This window comes from Tursiops truncatus, chromosome 4 (genome assembly GCF_011762595.2).
Source record: "Tursiops truncatus isolate mTurTru1 chromosome 4, mTurTru1.mat.Y, whole genome shotgun sequence".
Taxonomy (NCBI): Eukaryota; Metazoa; Chordata; class Mammalia; order Artiodactyla; family Delphinidae; genus Tursiops; species Tursiops truncatus.
Genome location: NC_047037.1, coordinates 11,507,483 through 11,524,676, shown reverse-complemented (window position 1 = coordinate 11,524,676; position 17,194 = coordinate 11,507,483). Strand labels below are relative to the sequence as shown.

Here is a 17,194-nt window from a genome sequence, read left to right as displayed (position 1 = left end):
GGCTATTTTCCTATACTGTAGTTGATTCAATTTACTTACATTCTATTTTTTAATCCATATTTTCTATTTTAATTTGAGCATCAATGATTGGAAGATATACAAGATACTTTTATGTAATTAATTTTTATTGATGTATAATTGATTTACAGTGTTGTGTTAGTTTCAAGTGCACAGCAAAATGACTCAGTTATACACACACACACATATAATATATATATATATATTATTCTTCAGATTCTTTTCTTTTATAGTTTTTTACAAAATATTGAGTGTAGTTCCCTGTGCTATATATACAGTAGGTCCTTGTTGTTTATCTATTTTATACATAGTAGTGTATGTATGTTAATCTCGAACTCCTAATTTATCCCTCCCCCCTTCCCCTTTGGTAATCATAAGTTTGTTTTCTATGTCTGTGGGTCTATTTCTGTTTTGTAAATAAGTTCATTTTAAGGATGCTTTTTTTTTTTTAGATAAATCTTATTACAGAATTCCAGTGTATAAAACAGATATAACCTGAGCTACTCTGGTTGAAATGGAAGGAATGTCTTGTCGTAGAGCTTGGAGGTGAATTTCAGGCTGGTAGGCAATGAGGAATTCTAGAAGATGATTGACCAAGAGAGTAACATAACTAAGTTATACTTTGGGAAAAATCAAGAGAGTAGTGTTTGGGATTAACTGAAGCAGGTTAAAGTTGCAAGTAGGAGACTAATGAGAATATGGTAATCTTCCAGGTAAGAGGAAGTGAAAGCCACGATAATGAAGGGCAAAGTACAATAGCAGAAGGCAAGAGTTTTGCATGAGATCACCAGGGTAGAGAAATCAAGAAAAGGACTAAGGACTAAACTTGAGAGGGTACCTAGAGGTAGGGTTTCAAGACAAGGGACATCAGGCAGTGAAGGACAAATTTTCCAATTTAAAGGTTCATAGGAGTTAAGTATGGTCCTTTCTTCATGAAGCTCAGGCAAACCGATTGTCTTGCTTTTTTTTTTCCTGTTTCATTCAGATCCACAGACTTATCTTAATTCTCAAGTAGAAGGTCAAGATCATGGTAAATTTGACAAGTTATATGCACAATACCTTTTGACCCATATCTCCAAGGAATCCTCTTTGGCCCTACGATTTTCAGCAGAGAACATAAATAAATCAACACACCATTTAATTGATTCACCAATTAAAGAAATAATTGTTTTCCATATTTACCTTTACTCCTTTTCGTCCCATAGGACCATAGCCCGGAATGCCATAATCACCCTGTGAATATATCAGTTCATTTCAATTTCTCAAGAGCGGAAATTAATTGTAACCTATACTGGGGAGATTATGGTGTCAGGATAAAAGCACCGGGGACTTCCAGGTGGAGGGGGCCTGATGAACTTGAACTCTGGGAATATTCATGCCGTTTAGTTTTCCACACTTCCTGGTATATGCCCTGGTATTTCTTTGCTCAGCTCCTGTGCAGACATGACAGGAGGCAGAGGTATGGTCATTTAAGACTAGTGGAGTCAGTGGCAGTTACTTGCCTGGAAAATTAGGAGCTGGTCCAAAGAACACTGGGTGAGGAATTTCCCAAAAAGGAATTGTAAATGGACAATAAACATAATGAAAGATGTTATCCTCACTAGTAACCAAAGAAATGCAATTTGAAACAATAATGAGACATCATTTTTGGTCAGTAAAATTGGTAAAGATGAAATAAAAGAAAGTGACAATACCCATTGTTGGTGTGTATGCCCTGAAGTGAGCACTCTTCCTGCACAACACAAGGGTACATACATCCTTGGAATTTTCCTAAGGACACTTTGCAATAGAGTTCAAAGCCTTAATTAAACATGTACATATTCCTTGAACCAGCTATGCTACTTCTAGAAATTTCTATGTAGAAATTAATTATGGTTTTATCCAAAAACTTAGTTACATACAAGAATATTCATTGCTGTGCTATTTTAAGACAGTGAAAAACTGAAAGCAAACTAAATATCCAGTAATAAGAAGTTGGTCAAGTGAACTAAGGTATATACATTCAGTAGAATATTTTGAAGCTATTGAAAGTAACTTTGAGGGAAAAATGTAATGACATGGAAGTATGCCCATGATACATTGTTAATAGGGAAAAATAATTTTTTTTCTGTCTCCAGGATATTAATAATAAATATTTCAAAATGGTGGGATTATGGGTAATTTTTCTTTCCCATTTCCCATGTTTTATGCTTAGTCAATTTTCTACAATATCTATGCCTAATATTTGTAGTAAACATTATTTTTGAAAAGAAATTAATTTTTTTCCTATTTTTTTCTTATATTGACTGTTTTATGAACTGAGACTCTGGTACAGCCAGAGCAACTAGAACAGATACCCTGTTTCTTGATCCTACTACCCTCTTGTCACTCTGGAGTTTTACAAGAAGTCACCTGAGTTTCAACTGACATGGCCATATAAGTTGTTAAAATACTGAGCTCATCCATTATTCTCTCTGCATTCTCCTTTCCCTCTTGCTGTTCTCCCTTTGTTTTAGCAGACAGACTAGCTATAGAATGAGCGCTTCAGGGAGCAGGAGGAATGTCCCTACATCTTCCTAGGAGGTCCCAAAATACCTTCAGGACCCCAGGTGCTTAAGCTAATGGTGTCAGCCCCCTTCTCTTTACTGAGCCCTTGGAGCTGCTAAAGGGTAAGAGTCCTAAAACCTCATACTTGCTTTCCTTGCCGTCCAGCTTGCCCCAGTGGCCCTGGATCTCCAGGAATTCCAGGTTCTCCCTAGTGAGACAAGGACAGCTTCAGATCAGTAAAAATCAAACCTGGCTCCCACCATAGGATGTTCTGTCCACTAGTTGGGGACACTCAGGGTTCTCAGTGAGGGTTCAATGCTCAGCAAGCTAGGGAGTGTAAGAAACAAATAACAATCTTCCCAAAGGCAAGCAGGAAATACCAGCACAGCCCAAAGCTGGACTCAGCACTGCTTTCCCAGTGCTATAGAAGGACTAAAGGAGAAGAGAAAGAGTGGAAAATTTACTCCAGGGAAAGTGGATTCATTTGCTGATTTATTCACCCATCCAACAGTTATTTATTGTCCTGGAAAAGGAACAGTTGAACATGACTGATGTGGTCCTGCCCTCACCAAGAATACTCTGGTTAGAATGAGAGAAAATCAGGCAATTCTACACTGTGTGATAAAGTTCAGGGTGCTGTGGCAGTGGAGAGAAGGGGACTCTTAAGTCAGATTTGGTGGGGCAGGCAGGCTGGCTGCCTGAAGGAAGGGAGCAGGGATGCTGAGGCTTAAAGGATAAGTTGTGTGAGCTGGAAGAAGGACCGAGGGAGGAGTGAGAATGGAGGAGGAAGGCACAGTGAGAAGCCTGGGCAGGCACACAGGAGGGAGATGAGCTAGGAAGCCTTAGAATTAAACAGGGTCAAAGGGTCTTCTAAGCTACTGGAAAATTTGGAGATTTTCTTAAGGGTCATCCGAAGGTAAGACCAGTGACATAATCTGTGGGACTCAAATGAAATCATGGGCCCTTAACTCAAAAGCAAACTTTCCAGACTGTGATAGCAGAGCTTGAGGCCAAGTAGGGGCGCCTTCTAAGCAAGGGCCCCTGTGTGACTGAACGTGTCCCAGGCCCACGAAGCTGGCCCTGGGGGAGGGAGCTGCTGAAAGGTTTTGAGCAGGGCAGTGAGATTCTGAACAGGCCAACAGTCTGTCTCTAACGATCTCCAATAAGGACATTTCTGAGAAGGTAGTCTGAGTTAGACCTAGAACTGCATGCATGAACAGATCTGAGTTCTGACATCCCCCATGCCCCTGGCCGACTCTACCACCAAGTGCCTTGACACATTCACGAAACCAGCGAGTTGAGTTTATCAGAGTTGTTTCATGATAGGTGAATAAACCTTGTGTCTCCCAGTGAAATGGGGCAGTTTCAGAGAGGAAGGAAAAGAATATTGGCAGAAAGCTGGTGAGTGGTTGATTGTGCCTGGATCATGTGAAGAATTAACATGAAAATCAAGGGAAAAAAATGGAGCTACTCTTTCCTCAGTATCTGAAATCTGTAAGAGATAACACTTACCTTTTTCCCCAAAAGTCCAGGCCTTCCAACACTCCCTTTATCTCCCACTGGCCCAGGAGCACCCTGAAAGAATATAGGAAACACAGATGTTGGTGCTACAGCAATTTGTACAAAACCTGTTAGATTAGTTTTGCTTTTCTTCGTGTCATTTGTAGCAACTTCTTGATGCCTCCTTAACAGGAAACCCAGCCTGAAACCAGGTGACTCAGGCTACAGTCCTGGTTAGAGGACCCCAAGTCTTCATTGGCAGGGACATCGCTAGTCCAAATGGGGACTTAGTGAGAAATAAAAAAGGCACTCTTGACACAACACGTTATTTCGTTAGAACAAGACATTGTGCTGTCATTGTCACTTTTGTGCTCTGTGTCATCCACACATATAAAATGGGATGTCAAATGTGTTTCAGTTTCCCGATCTGCAAAGGGGCAAAACGGTCTTTCACAAATATGCTGGGAAGATAACTGAGCAAACATGGGTATCACTTGCCTTGTAAACTCTCACTATCTGAGCTGAAAAACTGAATAGATTCAGAACATTTTTTTTTTTTTTTTTTTTGTGGTACGCAGGCCTCTCACTGTTGTGGTCTCTCCCGTTGCGGAGCACAGGCTCTGGACGTGCAGGCTCAGAGGCCATGGCTCACGGGCCCAGCCGCTCCGTGGCATGTGGAATCTTCCTGGACCAGGGCACGAACCTGTGTCCCCTGCATCGGCAGGCGGGCTCTCAACCACTGCACCACCAGGGAAACCCAAGATTCAGAACATTTTTAATATGAATCTCTCACCATCCAAACTCTCATTACTTACCGTCAGAAACTTGGGAATCAAGTAGTTTCAGAGGGTGAATTCAAAGCTGAACTTAAGAATCAAATAAATTTGGGTAGCGAGGGTTCTTTGCAGAGTCCATTTCAAATATCTATAGTCAATGGAGATAGGCATGGCACCGATAATTTTTAAAAGTTAGAAAAAGCAGAATAATGTATCAGGTTTTGAAATATTCATGGTCAGCAAGATGTGCATTCTTCTAAAGGCTTCCTTCAGGCGGATAAAGTGGGTTTGTGCTTTCCAAGTCAAACTCCCAGGAAGGAGAAAGGCGAATGTACAAGGAATCTGAGCTGTGCTAAAGATTTGTCCCAAGTTAATCCCCAAATGAAATACTCCATACTAGATAATGTAAAAAAAACTCTACGTGAAGACGTCTTTGAAGCAAGAGGAAAATGAAGGTTGGAGACCACTGAGGTACCATCTGAGTCACGCACCTGAGGTCCTTTGTGCCCCTCGTTTCCCTTCTCTCCTTTCCTGCCGCGAAGTCCATTTGACCCCTTGGATGGTAACAAAAGAAACACAATACAATGAAGTAAATGAAAACTGACTTTCTTTTTGGGCCTCTCACTGTTGTGGCCTCTCCTGTTGCGGAGCACAGGCTCCAGGCGCACAGGCTCAGTGGCCATGGCTCACGGGCCCAGCCGCTCCACAGCATGTGGGATCTTCCCAGACCAGGGCATGAACCCATGTCCCTTGCATCGGCAGGTGGACTCTCAACCACTGCGCCACCAGGGAAGCCCAAAAACTGACTTTCTTCATTAGTGCTTTTGAAACACCTGCACGGAAAAGCATCTATCCAGCCCTTCAAGCAGCTTTAACACTGAGATTAAGCATGTCTCAGAAGAGGAGTTGAAAGGAGACCCAGACTCAGTGGAGCAGCTCTTATGAAGGAATATCCTGCCTGAGTGTAAGACCTCATCCCTCTGTGGCAGGGAGAAATGGAAAAGAGACTAAAAGGAGAAATAAAGCCCATAGAAGAAGGAAGTGAGACATAAACAATAGGCAGATGGATTCCTTTGATGGGGCAGGTTGCCTGGGCCAAAGTGCATCAATGTGTAAAAGAGAAAGCAAGTTAGCACAAAAGGACATTTTAGCAGCAGATCCCTATCAGAGGAATTAAAGCATATTTTTTTTGTCATATTTCCCATCAAATGCATGGTTCTCATATGGTTCTCTCACACAGAAAGAAAAGCTGGAGGTGCTGGTATTGTTTCTCATCACCAAAGCAGCAGCTGTAAGATGTCCTGGTTGCCCAGTGCAAATGGTGGTTACAGCCCCTGGGCTGGCCTTGTTTCACAGCCTGAGCATCAAAGGGACCCTGGAGGGGCTGAGGTAATGTCACCCCTCTCTCGACAAAGTCTGGGGATGAATTTAGGTTGGTCCCATGGTTACTCATTCTAGAGGACACCAGAACCACTCAAGAGAATTCCAAATTCAGACTTAGTATGAAGAATCTAGAACTTTCTAGAAGAAAAATGAACTCCTGGAAAGGTCTTAGGATGGACACATCTATGTAGGCAGATCCTTCTAGACAAGTTCAGGCTTAAAGTAGACTCCATCAGGTGACTATGTACCCATGTGTTGCAAACCATTCTCTAGGATGACCCTGGCGTATTTCTGACATGGAAAAGAAACAGAGATGTCCTAATTCCAGTGCCCATCTCACTAATGATATGACCAAGAAAAAATGCAGATGACTCACATAGAGCCCTATCGGTGATATTCCAGAGCACTGTCACCCCCTATAGAGTCAGCTTTGGAAGAGGTGAGTAATAGTTGCCAATTCCTAACTTTCCTTCATTGGAGTCTGCGTGCAGAACCTCACTTAAGAAAAATCAATTTGTTGATCTGGATACTGATTACTAACATAGTATTAAGGTCTCAATAATTCACTATGACTAAAAGGCAGACATGATGCCAGGTATACGCAAGAGCAAGCCTTTCTTCTATCAGTGAGCTGCAAATTTTGACAGAGCAAAATCACCCACCCTCAATGGGAAATGTAGAATCCCAGAGAAATGTACCATGGAGGAGGGCGGGGGCAGCTTCAAATTGTCTCAGTTTATTTATTTTTATACAGAACTACATCTTCCCATCAGAATAACAACATTATCAGTATTACAAATATTCCAACATACCTGTGAGCCTTGTAATCCTTCGGCTCCTGATGCACCTTTAAGTCCAGGGTTCCCTGGTTCCCCCTGATGGATGAGTTTTCAGTGTTAAGATTCTCTTCACATGGTTTCCATATACGTTTTCTCTTCATAGTACCTAGTGCTTCAGGGCTTCAGGGCATGGTACCCAGGAACTATCTTGTCTCACTCTTGGCTCATGCCCTACTTGGCCTAGGATTGTACTCTTCCAAACTGTCTGAGAATCGAACTCCAGGTAATTTCTTACTCTAAGACAGAATTTCACTCTCTTGCAGTCAATGCCCAGGGTATGTGAATAGCACAGCCTTCAGGGCTGCACAGGTCCCCTGTCTCTGAAGTGTCTGTGAAGGAGGCTTGCCTTAGGTCAGGCCTGTCCTGTGTCTGGCAGTCTAACTGATCCCCTAGTCAGTGGGGCTCATGTCCAGTGCTCAGCCCTTCCTACAGCAGCCGCATCAAACGCTAACTCATTGGCAGTACCATCTGCCTGTGGGACATCTCCTTGGCCTCACCTCCCACAGAGGACGTGGGGGAAAGGATACTCACCGAGGCACCCTGGACCCCCCTCTGGCCTTCTCTTTCCTGTATCAGAAAAGACAAACTGTTAGTGTGTGAGTGTCTGGATGGAGACTCCTTAGAGGCAACCCGACCTGTCTTGTCCCTGACAGACAGAGTAACGAGCAGCTCGCAGAAATGTTTTCCCCGAATCGCTCTCCAAAGACAAGTTTACACACTGGGCATTTAATTACCAACTAACATTTGGAGGATGGATCGCAAACCAATCCAAAAGTCATTACAGACCTAGCTCCAGTCTGACAACCCTGACAATTATCCGGGAGGCTGTTTGGAGAATGAAATCATCCTGAAGCACCTGTCTGATACCTCCCCTCTCCAGCAAATCCTACAACGTACTGTCTGCTGATCAGAGGTTTCCTGCGTGAGAACAAGCTGTGCCATATCCGTCTCTCTCTGTCCTGGGTCCCTGATCGTATCTTAGGGGGGAATACAAACTCGTTATACACAGTGCTTCCCATGAGCCCGCTGGGGTTAGACTCCATGGAATTCTCCAAGGAGGAAATGGCTGATGGGGTCAGGTCAGCTCTGTGCTGGTCCAAATGCCACCAGAAAAGCTGGTCTGAAGCTAAAATCTGACAGCACCTCTCCAGAAGCTACCTCAAATTGCCAGTGCAGGCTCTCCACCTAGTGGCTGTCTCTGCTTTCCAGAGGGTAGCCAAGCGGGAAGAAAATCCAAGCCCCAGATCCTAACTTTCTCCCTAAATAGCAATGATGAGTCTACTCTCACCCCTTACCTCCCACCTCTGCCTCATTGAGAGAGCCGCAGAACATCTCATCCATTGATCTACTTTGTGTGGTGATAAACAACTATGATTATTTTATGTACAAAACAAATACTTAAAACGTTTTCCTACGTTCACTTGGAAAGGTAGCCATGGAAATGATTTCAGAGCAGCTGTTTTCTTTCAACTGCCCAGCTTCTGAACCTCCTTAGAATAAAACACCTGACCAAATATCACCTCCACCAGTTTGGCTGATGATTAGAATTCTTCCACGGAGGTTCTACCCCTCGATTCAGGTACTCTTTGCTTTTAAAATGCAAATACCCTTTGGGAGAAGTTACCCATTGTAACTTGTCAGCCGTTTGTACATTGATGTGACTCACAGAACTCTTGACAGATGAAAGAAGAGCAGAAACAGTACAATTTGAAGCCACTGTTTCCATGATGTCATAATTCTGTCTACATTAAAAAGCAAGGACAAAATAGCATTCCTATTTTAGTAGCACAATGGTTAGGGACGTGTCGTCAGAAGTCAGACAGTCTTGAGCTCACCCCTGCCCTGTAAAGCCTGGGTGGCACAGAGCAATTGCACAATAGGTCTGAGCCTGGCTGATTAGGAGTGAGACTCCCTGGGTTCAAACCCCAGCTCTACCATTTACCTATCCTGATCCTGGGCAACTTGTCCAAGGTTTCTTGCTTTTTCTCATCTGTAAAGTGGATATAATAATAGTATCTACCTGATAGATTTGTTATGAGGATTAAACAAAGTAGTATTTGAAAGTGATTTGATTGGGACCTGGCACAAAATACGTGCTCTAGAAGTATAAATACTATTATTTATATGTATTCCTTGTGCCTGACAGGCCAAAGGCAATGGGCCTGGAACATGGTTTCAAATGCTCTGGTTCTTAGTACATGGATCCGTTGCTTTGTCAATAGCTGGGGCAACAATTAATTTACACAGGTTGAAATTCTGTCATGTGGGAGGAGATGTCTTAGGTTTGCTTCTGTTTTTAGAATTTGTCATCCATTTAAGATCCTCTGACCATCATAGAGAATTCTAGCCTTCACTGGAAAGGTGAAGGAGGGGGTAGAAAAGCCATTGTTTTATATCCATCCATATTGATTTGTTTAATTACAAAGGAGGAGATGGGCAGGAAAGTGGGTGAGGATGGGGGAGGGAGGCTGAGAGCCTCCTGTGCATGGAGTGACTTAAAGTCATTGGCTGGTTTGTCCAAGTAATAATCCCCTACCCCACCCCACTCTTTTTTAAAAAGTGCCTGATGGATGATGACAGCTATAAAGCTATTTCAAACTAAAAGTATTTTCTCTTAAACCAACAAAACTACATATTTATCTTTAAAATTTATAGCATTTAGTTCATCTTGTTGCTCTCCTGCTTCCTCTGATTAATTTTAATTCTCTTGTATGGAGAGGTGGGCAAAGTCCCAAAGAATTTCACCAGAAGCACTGGGAGGCCTAAGCCATCCAACTGCAGACCTTTCCCTTAAGAACTATGAGTCAAGATAAACAAAGGCAAGAGGAACTAAAACATTCATCCACTATCTCTCCCAGAGGGGGAGGCAATCAGCCACAGCTTTCAAAGTGGTGAGAAGATTCCAAGTTTGTGACAGAAAAGGAAGCCATGTATTTTCAGTGTCCTCGTGAACAAAACTCAGGGCCAAATCTACATTTGGACATTATTCTCTTTTGATGATCTCCGTGCTGAGTGCATGATGAAAGGGTTTCTAACCATCGTAAATGTCCTCTCTAACTTTGGTAGTCCACAAAGGGAAAAGTGATTTCTTGGTTGTTCCTTAAAAAGAAGCAGAAATCCAACATTTCTGTTTCAGGCTTGATATCACATGGGATGCTGTAAAATTACCACAGCATCTTCAGGTTGCCACTGGTTTGACCCTAATCGCCAATGTTTTGGTTTATTCAGGAAGAATTTGTCTGTAATTCTTCTTTCCCTTTGGCGACATATGAGGAGGAAGAGAGCACATTTACCTATTTCTTAATATTCTACAGAAGCTCAAATATGCTAAGCTACTGGAGGAAGGTTTTTATGTGAAAACCACTGGCTCTCTTCAAAGACATTTAAAAGTCTCTGGAAGGTGGAAAGGGAAAGGCAGACTGTCACAGCGGTTCTCAACCAGGGGCAATTTGCCTCACCACCGCATCCTCATTACCCCCGACTGACATTTGGCAAGATCTGCAGGCATTTTTGGACCTCACAACTGGGGAGGAGTGGGTGCTACTGACATCTAGTGGGTAGAGACCAGGGATGCTGCAAAACATCCTATAATGCACAGGCTAGCCCGTCACAACAAAGAATTACCTGGCCCCAAAAGACAACACTGTCAGTGTATCTGCCCTGGATCAGCTAACTGCAGCGACACGTATTCTGAATGCCTCTTGGCATCTCCAGGTGCTAAGGAGGGGAAATAAACGTCCACGGAAATACTTACACTGCTCCCTCTGGAACCAGGACTGCCTTGTGTCCCCTTCGGGCCGGTTCTACCCTAGAAACACAATTGTTCCCCCAAGATCATAAGGCAAAAGATTCTGAGTAAATGACAAAGACATCAGCATAAAAATCTCAAGCACTATTAAAACAGAACAAATGTGTCATGCCAGAATGTTTCTGCATATTAACCCTATTGGGTATATATCCATTAAAGAGGAAAATGGTATAGCAACACGCACTGCTAATGACCAATTTTCCCATATAATAATATCACCTGCTAGAAACTTAATAACTTTGCCCATTGAGGTGTAACCTACTACAGGCATACCTTATTTTAAGAAAATAAGGCTCTCTTAAATGGGAAATTAGGGGTGATTGTTCAGTTAGAAAAACTGCTATGTATTTTACTAAATAATTAGACTTTAGGAAAGCCTCAGCTCGAAAACAGAATTAATCAACTCATATATGTAAAATAGATCCAATTACTTGTCTTCCTTGGTTTCCTTTGGAGCCCTTTTGTCCTTTGATGTTATTGCTTTGTCCTGGATTACCCTAGGGGAAGATTTAAATAAAAAGTACTTTAGAATCAAGAAATATCAGCTTTTTTTTTCCTCTCAAAATGGTACAATATTAAGAACTAAACTAATTTGGGTTAAGTAACGAGAGGTGTGAGAAAATTCTCCATATTTGAAACTCACAAATTAAAAAAAAAAAAAAGAAACAATATTTCTCCAAGTCTGAAGGAGGCTTAGTGATAAATGAAGAATTAAAAGAGTGCTTGCTGAAGCTATGGCAATTTTCCTTTCTCTGTACTGGCAGCTTCACTGATGCACTCATCCAAACATGCTTATGCCAGTCTCTCAAAGGTGTAGTAAGATTCCCCTATAATCGAATCTTCAAATAGGGAATCAATAATGTTAGAAACCCAATAAGCAAAATTATGGAAATTTCATTCCCAAAGGAACTTGAAAGTCTCAAGATACATAAGAATGAATTAGATGGAATTTTAGTTCCCATCTCTGAATTTTTGACATAATCAGCCCAAATCAGATGCAGGTTTTCCCCAAACCAATAAGCCTCAGTCAACACCTACCACCCCCTCCCAAGACATGCCTTTGCCTACAGGTTAGCAGGAGACACAAGAAGTGTGGAGTAAACTACACAATTAAGAGCCACTTGGGCCCCAGTAACTTACAGGATCCCCTGGGAAGCCCTTCTCCCCGTATCCCCCAGGAGGGCCTCTGGAACCTGGGCTGCCCTGAAAAAAATAAAATGAGCTTCTGAGTTAGCTTGTAGGAGAGTGTTAAAATGTCAAGCATCGTGGTGTTTGGAGGGGAGAAAATCAATCAGACAAAATGATCCACGTTCCTCTATCCCAGCCAGATTCCCTTTGACCTCTCAAGCAGTACAAGGTCCAGTTTTAAGCCTATAGTCAGGATTATTTATAAAAAGGCTGGGAAAAGGGAAAACTTCTCATGGTCTAGCAGAGTACTGCCCAGCAGAACTTTCTGCAGAGATGGAAATGTTCTCCATCTGCACTGTCCAATATGGTAACCACTGGCCATAGTTGGCTGTTGAGCACACGAAATGTGGCTAATACAACTGAGAGCAGAATTTTTCATTTTAGTTAATTTGAATTTAAGTAGTCACATATTGCTAGTGGGTATCGTATTGGACATCCCAGCCAGTCTAGCAACTTCTGACATCTGTAATTAAATTGTCCACTGGAAACCACCACTGGGATGTTCCATTGTCATCTCAAACTCAACTGTTCCCAACTAAACTTGCCCAAGCTGGGATCCTTGCAGGCATTTTGACTGGCTTCTCATTCCCTGCTTCTTTGGTTACCTGGAGATCTGATATCCTGGAGTCAGAACTAGGGTGAGAAAAACAAGGTACCTAGGGTGCAAAATTTAGGCAGGTAGTCACACTTTGCTTCACTCTGAGAATGAGTGCTTCCTTAAATTTTGCACACTAGATCCTCACTCCAGCCTGGACCCTGTTACAACCTTCATGGGTCTTGTGTCTCTTGCTTTACTTGAAGGCTTCATCACTTCTCACCCTGATTATTACAGATCTGCCTCTCATATTTGCCTTGCATCTATGTCATCCCCAATGCATCGTCCACACTACTGTCACGGAATATTTCTAAAATGCAAATTCGATTGTGACCCCCTTACTTACAATTTTTCTAAGGCTCCCCATTCCTTAATGGCTAAAATCCAGACTCCTCCTCCATGGCTCACCAGTACCTTCACCAGCTCTTCCCACCCGCTCTTGAACCTCACCTCCCTCCACCTGTACCCTAAAGCTCACACCAAGCAGAACAACTTGCAGGGCCCCCAAGCCTCCAGGTCTTTGCTTATGCTGTTCCCTCTGTCTGGACTGCCGTTTCTCCACGTCTTACTAATTCCTATTCATCTTCAGCTCAGGGATCATTTCCTCCGGGAAGGTTTCCTGCACTCACTCCCCACCCTGCAGAGTTAGGTGCCCTTCTCTGGGCTCCCACCTAGTTACCTATAACATGACCCCCAACCACATACTGTGTCATCATTAGCTATTGATATGTCTGTCTCTCCAACTACACTAGGGGGATCCTTGAATACAAGGACAGTGTGGTTCATCTCTGAGTCGTTAGCACATAACTCAGTGCCTGACACATGCCAGGTATCCAGAAGTATTTGATAAATAAGTGAATCAGAACATAAAAGGAGAGCCGCTTGGAACCAAGGAGGCACACATTAATGAGTGTCAAAATGAATCGAAAATAAAAAAATTTTTCTCTGTGATTTGCTACACCAAGGCCACCAAAATAATTTTGTCTCTTTCTCTTGCTTTTTATTTTTTTCTGATACAATAAAGAGAAGAAGTAAGCTGCTAACAGGCAAATGCATTCATTTGCAGGCTTCTGAAAAACATGCTCATAGAACATCCTTGCAAGTCTTGAATCTTTCTAGCTGGAAATTCTTGAAAACTGCATAGTTACCCACTTGCCCCAAATGGGGATGTAGCATCTATTTGGTGGTAATAGGCTTCATTACTGTCAACTTTATTCCTCATAACCTGTGACACACAACAATGAAGACTATCTCTAACACCAAATTCTCCTTCTTTGATGTACTGAAAAGTGTTACCTGGGACCCTGGATCACCCTTTTCTCCCTTTTTCCCAGGAAGTCCATGAAAGCCCTAAAAGAAGACAAGGCAAACAAAATTCCCATTAAAGAAATACACCAACCTCATGACGATTTTATGGTACTTGAGGAAAAATGGCTTTACCTCTTCCCCATAGAGTCCATCAATCCCATCGTCTCCATGTTCTCCCTGAAAGACAAAGATGGGCAGCAATCAGGTCAAGGGAGATCTCTGCCACGTGCTTATCAGTAAACTAAGCCCATTAGGAAGTGAAATTTGACTTAAGAAGTAACTACAGTACCTTATATCCAGCAAATCCTTTGGCTCCCTGTAAAAGGTTAAATATCTCTCACTGGCATGTCAAGGAGAATGTGGATTCACAGTCTATTGGGGTAGGAAGGGGCTGCCTCTGTTAAGAGAGTGATTTTGTATTTCTTTAGTAGCTTCTGGGTTTCCAACCACAAAGAGGTTACAGGTGGAATTTAATAATGCTCAAAATTTCTTGGGATGACTAAATAGACTTACTCTGCAGAAGAGGAAACTAACATGCAATTGGAGAAAGGGAAAGTGGGAGGGGGGATGGAAGAGAGATCACAGAAGAGGGAGGGGATGGAGGAGAGACAGAGAGGATGCCATAGAGAATTTAAAATACAATATTTACCTTTTGACCCCGCTCCCCTGGACATCCTTCAATCCCTCTATTTCCTTGGGGTCCAGTGTCTCCTTGTCTTCCCTAAGAAAAGGTACCCAAACAGGTATCCAAAGTGACTCTTTTGCCAGAAGCTGCCAGCAGTTTACTTTTCAAGAGTGAAGCCAGAGCAGCTGGACACTCTGAGCTCTAGACAAAGCAAACTCTCCTGCAAATTCATTAATTAACTCTGGTTTTCCCTTCGATTCAAGCATTTTCCCTTCAGGGCTTTCTTACAGATCCAAGATCACACAAAGGTGTGGGATGGGCTCACTTGTTTTCCTGCCCTTATCAGAAAGCACAGCCAAAGGTTTAAAGTCACTTCACTTTGCAGCCCCATTCCCAAAGCTCCACTGATACATCTTGGCCCTAACATCTTGCCCAGGCCCTAACACTGGTCTGAAAAACTCAAAATTGCTCATGGCAGAGAAGCAAGTTTGTGTCAGGGGACCAGAACTGAGCAGAAGCAGTTGATAGGAAATGACATTGCCCCAAGCCAGCGCTCACGGGAAGGACCACCAGGTTAAAGATCCCCAAAGTTAGAGCATCCACACAGGGAAGAGAACTCAAGATCAATGACATGTGCCTCTCCCGTTAGTCTGCCTTCTCCCAGGAAATATTTAAATACAGGTAAGGGCTAGAATAAAATGAGTCTCAAGAGAAGAACAATATTGTGTTTCCTGAGAGCAGGAACCCCCAACTGTCTCTTCTCCCGTTGTGTCCCTGGTGCCTGGCTCAGATCTGGGTGCACAGAAGGTGCTAATGGTTGGCTGTGTGGATAAATACTCATCTAGCAATTAACTTAGTTCTTGCTTTCCTGGTAGGTGAGGGGAGAGGTGATTTTCCTTTTGCTGCTTTGCTTTCTTTATTCTGAGGATTGTTCCCAGTAAAAGCAGGAGGCCTCACCTATGGCCACTGTTGCTGAGAGACAGCTGTGGGCTCACAGTCAGGCATTGGGTGACACTTCCCCTCACTCAAACCCTAGCTGGCTCAGTAGGCTCCATGACCCCTCTGCAGGTACAGGGTGGGTAAATTACAGTCTTAGAGGAATTTATAAGTGTTTACAGATGAGGAAACCGAGGGTCAAGAAGTTACATATCTTGTTAAGGTTTCACGTCTAGATCAGCCCTTGACTGTCTGATTTGGGACAATCAATAAATAAAATACATTTATTTATTTATTTATTTATTTATTTTCAGATCTCAAAAATGATTTTATTATTCTTTTTCTTGAATTTTAGAATTTTATTTATTTTTTTATACAGCAGGTTCTTATTAGTTATCCATTTTATACATATTAGTGTATATATGTCAATCCTAATCTGGGAGCCTATATATATATATATATATATATATATATATATATATTTTTTTTTTTTTTTGGTACGCAGGCCTCTCACTGTTGTGGCCTCTCCCGTTGTGGAGCACAGGCTCCGGACGCTCAGGCTCAGGGGCCATGGCTCACGGGCCCAGCCTCTCTGCGGCGGCATGTGGGATCCTCCTGCACCGGGGCACGAACCCGTGTCCCCTGCATCGGCAGGCGGACTCTCAACCACTGTGCAACCAGGGAAGCCCTGGGAGCCTATACTTTTAATCACAACTTGCTGTGCAGATAAGGATTCTAAGGGGATGGAGATGCAGGCTGGATGTCTCCTAAGCTTCTCTTATCCCAATGGAGCCACCTAAGTGGTTTCAGTTCCTCCAAATCCATTTTTATAATGTGGTGAACCAAGTGACAGTTCTGGTTTGGGGGTCAAAGATTGAGATTCGAAAACCACACGTGGCTTGGGACCACAACACCGTGTTTAGGGGGTGCTTTGCCGGCTTCTATTTCCATGTCCGAAGCACTGGACTGCAGGTCCAGAGAGAGCCCCTCGCAAATAATCCAGCTTCACCCTGTGCAGGGGCAGGAAAGAGGATGCCTAGCTCCCTGCCACCCACAAAACTGTGCCAGGCAAAATGTAGGTGAGCCTGCTCCCTCCTTCTCCCAAAAAGTAGGTTTAGCAAGTGCCTCATGATTAAGACAAGGAAAAGGAAAAAAAAAGAAAAACAACCCATTCCCCCTCCCTCCAAACTACAAAAACTATATAAACAAAACCCCATTATCCCTTCTGGAAAATAAAGCTTCTTTTATGAAAAAAGGAAATCAGTAAGTATGGTGGGCAGTGGGTCACAAAAACTTACAGGGTCTCCCTCCTCTCCCCTGTGTCCTCTGCTGCCTTTCAGACCTGGAAGACCCTGGGAGGAAAGAGAGAAAATTCAATCTTAGTCATCTTCCATCAACTCAAACTTGTTACATTAGGCATTTTAGGCAAGACCCTCCCTCCAACCTGGTTGTGGTTTTTACAGCTGTGGCTGTGAGTGTGAAGAGAGTCAGACAAGTTCTAGGGCTGGCTTTTGTCCTTGTTATTGGCTCTGAAGCCCTCTGCAGAGGTGGCCTCCTGATGCCTACAGGAGGCTGAGTTTGGAACCCAGTGCAGCTCAGGGCTTCAGGGTCAGCCCTGTGCCAGGGGGGGTTGCATGGAGGACAGTGGTGACCACCAGGACCCTTTCAGCAGGCAAATTGATAACATTTCCA

General features: G+C 43.0%; 1 protein-coding gene across 1 annotated transcript in view; it reads right to left on the bottom strand.

Moving 5' to 3' along the window:
- The window catches only part of COL6A5 (collagen type VI alpha 5 chain), a 107,830-nt gene that overhangs the window by 58,074 nt on the left and 32,562 nt on the right, over positions 1-17,194 (bottom strand). Inside the window, exons 12-26 of the mRNA XM_033856330.1 lie at positions 16,801-16,854; positions 14,591-14,662; positions 14,231-14,257; positions 14,074-14,118; positions 13,930-13,983; positions 11,991-12,053; positions 11,282-11,347; positions 10,797-10,850; positions 7,574-7,609; positions 7,016-7,078; positions 5,312-5,374; positions 4,057-4,119; positions 2,690-2,752; positions 1,201-1,251; positions 1,078-1,113 (exon numbers count right to left, since the gene is read on the bottom strand). Coding sequence (XP_033712221.1) covers positions 1,078-1,113; positions 1,201-1,251; positions 2,690-2,752; positions 4,057-4,119; positions 5,312-5,374; positions 7,016-7,078; positions 7,574-7,609; positions 10,797-10,850; positions 11,282-11,347; positions 11,991-12,053; positions 13,930-13,983; positions 14,074-14,118; positions 14,231-14,257; positions 14,591-14,662; positions 16,801-16,854 — 810 coding nt within the window. The remainder of the gene's footprint in view (positions 1-1,077; positions 1,114-1,200; positions 1,252-2,689; positions 2,753-4,056; positions 4,120-5,311; positions 5,375-7,015; positions 7,079-7,573; positions 7,610-10,796; positions 10,851-11,281; positions 11,348-11,990; positions 12,054-13,929; positions 13,984-14,073; positions 14,119-14,230; positions 14,258-14,590; positions 14,663-16,800; positions 16,855-17,194) is intronic.